This window comes from Argopecten irradians, unplaced genomic scaffold, assembly GCF_041381155.1.
Source record: "Argopecten irradians isolate NY unplaced genomic scaffold, Ai_NY scaffold_0569, whole genome shotgun sequence".
Lineage (NCBI taxonomy): Eukaryota > Metazoa > Mollusca > Bivalvia > Pectinida > Pectinidae > Argopecten > Argopecten irradians.
In genome coordinates this window covers 26,512-38,296 of record NW_027188036.1, presented here as the reverse complement: position 1 = coordinate 38,296, position 11,785 = coordinate 26,512, and the positions used below count along the sequence as shown (strand labels likewise).

At 34.0% G+C, this 11,785-nt stretch overlaps 1 protein-coding gene and 1 pseudogene across 1 annotated transcript; both read right to left on the bottom strand.

The window, feature by feature from the left end:
* Positions 1-902: 902 nt before the first annotated feature.
* On the bottom strand, positions 903-2,473 carry LOC138313057 (uncharacterized). The gene has a single exon (XM_069253712.1). It carries the CDS (start codon positions 2,401-2,403, stop codon positions 1,462-1,464), a length of 942 nt encoding a protein of 313 aa, XP_069109813.1. The 5' UTR covers positions 2,404-2,473; the 3' UTR covers positions 903-1,461.
* A 4,756-nt stretch (positions 2,474-7,229) lies between these two features.
* LOC138313058 (uncharacterized) lies at positions 7,230-10,575 on the bottom strand (annotated as a pseudogene).
* Positions 10,576-11,785: the final 1,210 nt, after the last annotated feature.

The following is an 11,785-nucleotide window of genomic DNA, read 5'->3' as shown; positions in this document are numbered from 1 at the left end:
CCACAATGAGCTGTGTCTGTAGGAAACGTCACCAAACATCAAATGACCATCTAGAAAAGGCACAACACATTTTTTGAAATATTTTTTATAAAGAAGACAAACTTATGAAAAGGACACATTGAATATAATTAAATACACATACATCTTGAAATCAATTTAACACTAAAATAACGGCCAAAATTGGTCTAATCACCGTGAGTAAGATATAGTGTGACAATTATTTTGTAATACTAATTTAACAAAAGAAGGTTTTTTTAATCCATTATATGAGATTGTACCATGCACACATCGAATGTGAATTGGCCGGAATGACAGACATTATCTGTCCACAACTCAAGGTAACTAGTACAGTGTATGATAAATGAACCACAGAGGTATTGATCGAGTCCCCTCGAATAGATGGTGTAAGATACAAAAAGTAAAAATACACATAAATCAGCTACTGTAAAACCACTGAACGCGCGCATGGGGTAATGAGAACTAAATTTGAAAATCACAATTTAAATTATATTTACACCGATTATAACAAAGCCTACAGTTATAATATCACCACTCAAAAATTTGGTGAGGTGAAAAAAAATACAGGTCGCTTTAAATTGTTACCTATATCTGACTGCGAGTTACTCCTTGGATTACTTATTTTTCTTAGTCGTCGAATGGCTCCCCCCAATTAAAGAAATCACCGTCAAAAAAAACACATAATATACATACAGTTATTCACACAGTTTACATTAGTATTTAAATAAACGTAGTAAAATTCATTTTCGGCTGTCCATAAGCATTTCTACCACATTGTGCACTAAATAATTCCCACACAATATAGCAAGGTAGTATACAGGAAGTTATAAATAAGTTGTTCGTATATTGTAAAAACGATCTATTTCCAAGTAACAATTGCCAGTAAACAAATACCAAATAAACAAACATACTGGGGATATTTTACATGTGTGCCTTCCAGTTGAGATTGGTCTCAAGTCTGAAATTTAAAAATAGTTTCCTTACAACATAACTAAAATACATAGCGCGATACATAACACTATTAAAGGTGTCTACAAACATTACGGGTTATTCATCAATATTCCAGGTAAAATAAGCTGAAATTATAGTTCAGGTTCAATTCCTGGTAATCAACGGATAATAGTATCAAGTACGTTTTATGTCCACTATTCAGGGTGACGTGTCTTTTTTCGTCAAAACTAAAACACACAATTTGATTTATCAAGAACAGATGGTTATAACACAGATTTTTGGAAATAAACAAACTTTGTGAAGTTTACAAAATCGTACACTCCGACCGAGTTGATCCCGATTCAGAATTGGCGTCATATTCATCCCTATCACTTCGATGTGGCTGGCCTAGGATTGTGATGTCAGAAGTGTTCTGTACCAATTCATCTGTTTCTTCTTCCACATTCCCTCTTTCGATCATCCTAATGGAAGTATCCCGTTCCAATTCTTCCCTTAGTGTTGAATGCATTTGGAAAAAGATACTATTGACATTTTGAGGAACATTCGACTCACTTTCATCACTTCGCGCTGAATGCCTTTGGGTTGATATGCTAGAAGTATTCTGCACCGCATTATCTGCATCTTCTTCTGCGCGTTCAACCTGTCGATTTCGATATCGCCAGAATATCCGGTTTCATCAGCAAACAATCCTAGGTCAGAGTCGGTGTTAAGGGTCAAACTTGTTCGCTCTGTTCCTTCGTCAGTAGTGTTAGCAATCTTCTTTTGGATAGGAGCAGCATACCATCTCTCGTACCAGATGTCTATTTCAGTCTGTAAAAAGACTTCTGTTTCATCTTCAGACGATTCCAGGTCAGAGTCGATGTTAAGGGTCAAACTTGTTCGCTCTGTATTATCGTCAGCAGTTTCATCTCCAGTAACAACTGAGGTGTCTTCGTTATCCTCATCCATGTTGCCAATCTTCTCTTGGATAGGAGCGATTTTGCAAGGATTATTGTAGGCTCCACAGCGATAGTTGCCATCGGCTCTAGGTTTGGTAAGACAAATGAAGCAGAATTTCTGGCCACATACACAAACCATGTGTTTACAGGCTTCTGTATGTTCAATCAGCAATCCGCATTTTGGACAGGCTCGGATCGATGGGCATCCTTCAACTCCAACTACCTCTTTTAGTCTGGCTTCTTTCAGGATTTTCAGTCGCGGATCCTCACCAGTGCATGCATCATTTCCACAGTTACTGGTTCCAGGTGAATTCCAGTCGCCGAGGCAGTACCAACAGAACTCGTACGTTTTGCCGTCTTTCTTGCAGGATAGACATACGATCCGCCTATCTTTGGAATTTCGCCTCATGCAGAAAACTTGACATTTAGGACATTCTTGAATACCGGCAGCTCTACGCATATAGTTTTCTGACGTTTTATTTTCGAAGTAAATCATTTCGTCCTCGGTCAGTACACCATGGCGGCTGACTATAGAATATTCCCAAATCTGACCACAGCATTCTAAAGTGTCCCATGTCTTTATATGGACATTGGAACTGCCCATTTTCCAAGTGCCATCAAACGTCTACAGTATTACGGTTCAGGGATTCTGGACCTGAAAATTTTGATATAATTTTAGCATTTCTCGTTTCCTAAATCGTCAATATCCTCGGGAAAAAACATCTCTATTTAATCAAAATCACAGAAATATTATTACGACGGCATACGTACAGAATCTGGTCAGGGATTCTGGAACTGTAAAGGTGGTGTTCAAGCTCATGTTAAAAATCCCACAGAAACCCACAGCCAAATTTTCTTGAAACTTTGTATATCGAAAGTACTACTAGTTACCCCTTGAAAAGTACCTGCACAAACATGCCAAATTAGGTTAGCTTCTGTTAAATATTTCTCTTTAATATTTTTCTTTTTTTAATCATTTAAGTAGATCGTATATGTAAGTCATTTATTTTTTATCATTAACAGAAAACTTTATTTGAAATAATATTTTTTTCGAAAAATAAAACTTTTGGAAAATAACGAAAGCGAAACATTTGTCATTGTTTTTGTCATCTCATTTCACCTTATCACGGGTTTTGTCCACAATTTTAACCCACATTAAAAATACTTTCATGACTTTTTCTGTCTATGTGTAAATTAGTTTCGAAATTAAAATCCGAGAAAAGCAGTTAATTAGAAAGGGCATCTTTAGATCTAGATCTTTAGATAAATGAAAATTGGTACATATGAGTTATTTCATTTCAACAAAATGTTATTTCAAACAAACAAGTTGAAATAGGATCGAACAACAGGCAGTGCCTATATACTATATTTTGTTCTCTCCCTGGTAACAAAATGTATATATACAAATGACACAAAAGAGTATTTGAAAACATTTGAAAGTATATGTTTCATAAGTCATGACAATATATCATATATTATTAATGAGATTATAGATAGTAATTTTGTTTTTCAAAAAGTATAATGATAAAGAAATGAGAATGCAGCAGCCATGAGGAAATTACCTTCACCCACCAGATACAGACCAGAAAGTCCATGTGGCTAACAAGCCGATGGTCATCCACCAATGGGATTCAGAAATTCTACCATGGCTGCTGTATTCATGTATATGATTTAAAAGATAAAATGTTGCAGAATATTGAGATAAAGTTTGGTCTAAATTTATAATTGTCATGACACATGCATTAATTTTAACAATTACCTAAACAGATATGTAGCTAAGATAAATGTATTAATCATATATTTTAAAAAATATATGACAATTTAAATAATAACTACGTAAAAACATATGAGATTATGAGGTATACCGAATGAGATAGTAACAATTTTTGATACCTTGTTGTCATTGTAAACGCAATAAAGGGCTCCCGGATTTGTCAAAATTATGATTGTAGCCTTTGTGGTGCTGGTATTCGTTTAAGATTAAACATTTTTAGGCTGGAATCTAGGGGAGGTCCAAGTGCACCCCCTCCCCCTACAACTTAACGAACCAATGTTTTTCTGAAGCCACTGATAACGAAATCGAGAGGTAACATTGTATAAACTGGGATGAACTATCGGTTATGACGTCATCAAGATGGCCGTCATCTCGAATTTCACTAACAATTGAAAAAAAATAGTCATAACATTGACATTTTCCAACCGAATAGGACAAATGAGGTATCAAAATGACCACAATAGAACAACAACTACATATCAGGACCATATAATTCAATAATAACCATTATCATTGTGCGTGCTTTGCTGCCTCACTGCACTATCCTCTGACGTGACTCTGCATGTCTGGTAGCTGGTACATGCTTTCCGAATCAGAGTAATCGGGATATCAGTATCCAATTCGTCGAAAGTCTGAGCGTCGTCTTCGATGTCGATGAGCTGATGTGACACTATATTACCAGTGTTATTCTAGCCTGTCATCTTTCATGACCCATCCATGGCCAGAGTTTATATCAGGAACAACAGGTTCAGGGATGTGGGATCTCCTTCAGATTCTAATATATCGTATATGCTGTTTCAGACTTCTCAGGAAATTAGACCAGATCCATATTCTTCGAACGGTGTAATGATTCCATAACTTCATGATTCGTATGAAGCACCATTCATCAACCTTGTGGACACTCGTGCGACAACAGATGACATAGGTGATATCATCGATACTTTAATGAGGTCATAAATGTTAAATGTTTTTCATTGGTCAGACTTTTCCAGTCCCTTGAAGGCACTGGTTGTGTCGCATCTGGTGTATGCGTGGAGACACCATTGAAGACTCTCCAGAAAAAAAAGTTTTCTACAGTGCTTTCCAGACTTGGCAAAGAGAGGACCTCATTTATGACCTCAAAGAATTCACCTGTGCCATCTATGGTCACTAAAAGTTCACCAGGATGAAGAATTGTGCTTCATACGAATTAAGGAGAAGCAACTCAAACCTTCGAAGAATGTGGATCTGGTGTCTTTTCCATCCTACCGGGGAGGTCTGGAACATCATATACGATATGTGAATCACTAGGTTGAAAACAAGAAGAGCTCCCACATCCGCGAACCCGATGTTCTTGATGTTACCTCTGGCCATGGACTGTTGACAAGTTAGAACCACGATGGTTAACCGGTAATGTAATGTCACATCAGCTCAACGACACTCTGGCGAGAAAGCACGCACAACGCTGATGCTTATCATTAAGAACTATTGAAAGAAATATGTGATACTGTAGTAACCATCTGACATTTCCTTACGTTATACACAGGACATAGAGTTAACAATGGGTGTGCCATTTCTAAAAGACACAAATTTCGGAAAGTGTCGTGGTATTAACGGAAACAAATGCTTTCTTCAGTTGTAATTTGATACCCTATTAGTTGGCGTTGTGCTGTAAAAATCATTTTGAGACGCTACTAGTCTACAAACTTTCGAACATGAAAATGGATTATGTTAGGAATTTCCCACTTCGATATTAAGCCAACTTAAAATTCAAATGTGTTAAGACATTAATCGTCAATAGCCAATGCTATCTTCAGGAAATTCTAAGACACCCGGAACCTGTAGTCTCAGCGGTTTGGAAAAAAATAGCAATCACATGCCTTGTATACGCATCCGGTGATGTTTTGTAATCCAAATGATGGTATAACAATAATTCTCTTTTGCATATCTATATATTTTTGTTGTTGTTGTTTTTACTGATTGATAAGAGGTCAAATAACTGATTACGAATAATAGTTTCTTGTTGGAAAACAATTTTAGCTGCGTCAAACCATATATGAAAAATTTGCTGAAATATTACCATTTTTGAGCTTAAAATCCGATATTTTCATTTCCTGCCTAGACATCACTACATATATTGAATTATTTGGTCCCGATGTGTATTTGTTGTTCTATTGTGGTCATTTTGATACCTCATTAGGCTACTTCGGTTGAAAAATGTCAATGTTATGACTATTTTTCAATTGTTAGTGAAAATCTAGATGGCGGCCATCTTGATGACGTCATAACCGGAGCTTATACAATGTTAGCATTCTTTTTTTTTTGTTGGTGTTGTTTTACTGATTGATAAGAGGCCAAATAACTGATTAGAAATAATAGTTTGCGGTTGGGAAACATTTTTGCTGCGTCAAGCCAAATATGAAAAATTTGCTTAAAAATTACCCATTTTGAGCTTAAAATCCGATTTTTCATTTCCTGCTTAGAAAAAAACTACATATATTGGATTATATGGTCCTGATATGTAGTTGTTGTTCTATTGTGGTCATTTTGATACCTCATTTGTCTTTTTCGGTTGAAAAATGTCAATGTTATGACTATTTTTTCAATTGTTAGTGAAATTTGAGATAGCGGCCATCTTGATTACAATGTTACCTCTCGATTTCGTTATCAGTGGGTCATAAGGCTTCAGAAAAACATTGGTTCTTTAAGTTGTGGGGGAGGGGTGCACGTGGACCCCCCTTGATCCCGGCCTATTTTATTTGAAACGCAAATACAACTCTGTTTCCCTCTTTAATCATTTTGAATTCAATTAAAATCAAAATAGTTGTTATCTTTAAGAGGGATGGATAATCTTAATTTGTATCTTAAAAGTATGAGTTGCTGACGAAAATTTTTTCTTTCCTATAATTGTGATTTCTAATATTTAAAAAAAAAGTTTCACCCAATAGTATATTTATTTATTAAGCTTTTTTGTACTGTACTGGAATATGTAAGAAAAAATGCACTAATTGTATAGTATATATATTAGTTTACCGAGTTCTATCACTAACTGTTGTTTTATTATGATATCTATGGTCAATTTTAATTTACTCTCATCGAGGGCAAATACTGATTTTTAGAAAAAAATCTCCTGGCTACATTTCAGCCCATAAAATTCTATTTTCCCGGATTTTAATGTTTTTGAAAAAAATTACGTTATAAGATGATACCTATGGCATGTTTTTAAAATGGTTTAAAAGCGTGGACAAAATCGATAACATGCGAAATATTTCGAGCAAACCCAATATCCTTAATTTTTATCCTGCAAATATTTTTAAATCTTTTTGCTTATAAAATCAATTTGTAGTAAAAAATGATAAGTAAATATCATTATACATTGGTATGACATAAAGAATTAGGTATTTTTTTATCAACAGAAATAGTTAAAAACTAAAAAATATGTTCAAAATGTGGACATAAGGGGTCCCTTTGCCACATACGAAAGTATTATATTTCAGGCCTATTATGCCTTTTTATGTACCTAGACTTTTAACACTGCAAACTTTGAAAAAAACCGGAGAGTGGTGGATTTTGTAACCCCACCTTTGATATAATTTTAACGTTACATTAATCGTCAATTTCCATGGGAAAAACGTATCAATTTAATAAAAATCACAGATATATCATTACGACGGCATACGTACCAATGGCATGTCCACAAGGCATTTTTGCACGTTGATATTCGGGTTCATCTTCCCAAGTTATCATATCTGGGGAACCAGATCGCTCTACGTCATCATCAAGTTGTTTAAGGCGGGGTTTCTTTTGTGTATCCGGGTCATTTCCTCCCGGAAGCTGAAACACTACAAATAACAGGGACTTGTCTTTTCAGGTTATAGTCTGGTAGATACATCTTCTTCCCATTCTTAATCATTTGTAGCTCCCTGGCTGTAAATAATAAATAAATTTTGACTAAATGAAAGGTTTTTTTGTAAATTCCTTGAAATATAAATATCAGATCAGTAGCGTCATCTAAATGGAAATGTCTAAAATAATTCAATAATGAACGGTGCATTTACCTGCAAATAGGACACGTTGACTTGCTGCGTCTATTCCATTCCATTCCGCTATTTTACTCATTAGGTCCTCAATTGACGTGTCCTAAACGAAAATGAAATAATTTTATCGCACCTCGGACAGAAATGTCCCCAAATGATTGGCTGAGAGCTTAATTTTATTATTGTGCAATATCGCCATCGCTTCAAAATTTAAACACATTTTCTTAAACTAAATATACCATTTCATTGCCGTAAATATATATATCTTACTTGTTATTTTTTGTGTAAAATTAACTTAAATCGTTTTAATACTTCGAATCAAATGAAATACATTTTTAAATACGAGTTGCGCAGTGAAAATCAAACGCAACAATTCAAGCGTTCTCTCGACTGTGATTGTAAACAAACGGAGGGCTCGTATCTAGAGCAGACCAATCCTCACTCTTCAATCAAATTATCGTTATAACTTTAAGCGTTTATCTCAGCGAGAATGCGGAGATGATCAAAGAGATTGCGCTTTAAATGTTGGATGGATGTTTGTGTCACTTTTCTTTAAAGTGATTTTGATATACAGCTCGTATATTACGGATGTCGTATTGGGGTAGGACTACTTTCATATACTAGGAATGTCGAAATTATTGTTGATTTATGAATTGTTCAGTACTTATTTTGTAGGTTCCTTATAGAGTATGTTTGCAGATTCCAGGAAGAAATACGTAAATAAATATTTTGGTCTAGGCCACTTCTGAATAATTATTTTAAAACGGCGATTGTTTGAATCATTTGGCAGCATGATTCAAGTTTGACTTCAGATTCTTGACAAAATAAACAAAGACATAATGAAACAAATTGATCGATGGTCCTCGATGCGATAAATTCGTTATATAGACAGTTACTGACCCCGTATAAAGGCACAGGCGGCTCTCAACTTCCCTGATTCTGATTAGCTTTTAACCTTGGACTATTTGTTTGGCGCATTTGCTTTTGAATTACACATTAAGGGTTAATTGCTTATTTAAAGTGTATCAAAATTAAATTTTACTCTGTATTTAGGTACTATATTTTATGGCGGAAATGAAACATGACGCGAAATATCGTTTTTTACGAATTAGCCCTTTGACAGTACTATTTTAATACACAATCGACATCCAGATCGACATCCAGCGATAACTTCATATGATATTTATAAATTTAATTATCTATTGTTAAGTAGCTAAAAAAACGTTCAAATTGAAGATTTAACTAAACCAGTTAAGGTAATGTCGCCACAATATATATTAGCTCAATGCTTTTGCAATTTAAATGACAATACCATACCTAAATGATTTAACCCTAAATAACCTCACTGTGTGTATTATATGGTGACAATGGTGTAGCTCGCTTTGAAGAACAAAACAATACCAATGATTCATAATCGATTCTATGTACACCCAAATTTTTTTAAAGTAATATGTGCCGTATTTTCCATACTTACCAATCAAGAAAAGCTTTTAATATATTATTCGCCACAAAAAGTTATCAACATTTAGAGAATAGCAATACTTCAATCTATTTTACAAGTAAAAATAAGAGCTAAAAATGTTGTTTTGTAGTACTGCCAAAATCATTACATTAACATCTACAATGCAGTGAAATTAGTACATACGATCAAACCATGAAGTCAAATTGTGATCTATAATTTCATTTTACATTTTTACAATATTATTAGTTAGTAATAATTGTAAAGTGGTCATTCATAAGGCATAAAACCAAAAGAAGACAAACTTAGATGTCAAAATTTCTAAGACGGCGGACCATATTTATTTCATTTGTCATTGAAATTTATTTTTTGGTGAAAAATACTGAAAGCAAGACGTAATATATTCATATTTGTTAAAATTCGATTTATTGTTTTCAGGTAATAATTTTTACATCCGTCATGGTTGCAGATAAAATGACCAGTGTTTGAATTCGAAGCGCTTCTTTGATATGAGTGTCGCCATATTGGAAAAACCCAAACGCCTTCCATTAGACAGTGTCGTATCAGTTAAGTACAACTGGTACGAATCTGCAGAAACGCCTTTTCTTGAGACATAACGGAACAGCAAGGTATTATTAAGCAGGGGATGTTTTCTTTTGTTTCGTTTTGTTTTTCACTTTCGTTTTTTAAAATGTACAAAATAAAAGTATACAAGTATAAAGTTTAAAAATATTACAAGCCGGGTAAGGTGACCTATACTTTAATCTCAAAGACTCTGTATGTACAACAAATATACTCACTTTGTGTATATCAATAATGGTGTTCTTGTTTTTTCCCATCTTACAAACACTTGCATCGTGTCATCCATTTTCCTCGCTCACCAAATTCGTTCTGGTGAAAATCATATAGTATTGTATAATGTGAAGACGCGAAAAAGGATTATCTATCAAGCAGTTGATGGCATACTTCAAACTTTTAAATTAGAAATGAAATACGCTAAAGACACATCTAGATATACGTCATGCTTGTTTCTGCGAATTTGTAAAATGCTTCATTGTTCTTAATTACTCGGCAGTTTAGACAATGCAGATCTGTATATTTTTTTAGCTATCGATTGCCAAATATGCAGAACCGTGAACTCAAAAGACCCGTACTTTAAGGCTGATAAAGCAGCCTAATACAGACTGAATAAAAACCACACGAAAGGCAGTGGAATGTGGGACACATATCTTCATTACTGTGGTACGAACACAAGCTTAAACAATTCATTTATAATACGGCTGTGACGTTCCTAAAATATATTATAAAAGAAATGATGGCTGTAGTGATAATTAAATGAAATATGATTTAATAATCCGTTAGATTATCTCTAGCCGATCATCTACATTTAATGATCCTAATGTGTGATATAAGGGGAAATTCATGGAGTAATTCGTGTATTCTATATCTAGACACTTAAACAATCCTACTCCACAATGACATATGTCTGTAGGAACGTCACCAGACATAAATGAACATCCAGAAAAGGCACAAACAACATTTTAAAAATATTTTTTATTCAAGAGAAATTTTTGAAAAGGACATTGAACATTTTAAATTCATTCATTTTAATTTCACCTAAGCCTAAATTGTTTTACACTGGAGTATGATATAGCAATCGTTGGTACAATTGTGGCAACTGATCGGATAAATGTTTCAGTGGAAATACATGTACTATGTGATATGAAAATATCCTAGGAAAAAGTCCTTAAAACGAATCGTAGGTATTTTTCAAATATCATTAAAATTAATTTTGCCGCTTTTTTAGAATTTTTATTTAAAGGGTTATGATAATGTAATTTTTACAGTTAATTATTTTATATTATTTAAATATTGTACGACACACATGTAATAATACTATTGTGACGTAACAGGTAATAATGACGTCATTATGAAAATATGACGTTGCACGATTGTCTTAGTAGAAGAAAACGTCAAATCCTAGTCTGATTTCACCACTCTTGTATAGAAACGAAGTTGAAATTTTTATTTACATTTCCATAAATACTAGTTATTTGATAAATATAATCTCACTCTGATGGCAACGCAATATGTTTATTAAATTCGTTAAATAATTTGATATGACACTCTCCTAAAGCCTCATGGCATATCAAATTATTGAACTCTTTTAATAATTTTCATATCGGTATTACATAGCCACTCATGTTTGATCCTTCTATGTAAAGATATCTTGATATCGTAAAGCTTTGACAGAATCAATAATTGAGTATCGCACAATTTATCACCCATATCTAATAATGCCAAGTGCCTAATCCCTACCAGTCTGGAAAAGATGTATGTGAATTCAGCCACAACGAGATAGAGGAACTGCGAAAGATACTCTCGAATTCTGGCAGGGTACAAACTGTCAATGGGCCAAGTGTAGGTATCATATATCATACATCTTGTTAGTGCTTTATGCTTTACATATGTTTTCTTTCTTACAATCGCTATACCACAACCAGCATGTATCTCCTAAAGAATGACAATCCTACAAAATCTTAACACCTCTGGGTTTAAGAATAACTGTAACATAAATGAATGTAACAATTGTTAATATCTGTATATGTGATTCTGATTTACCAAAGAC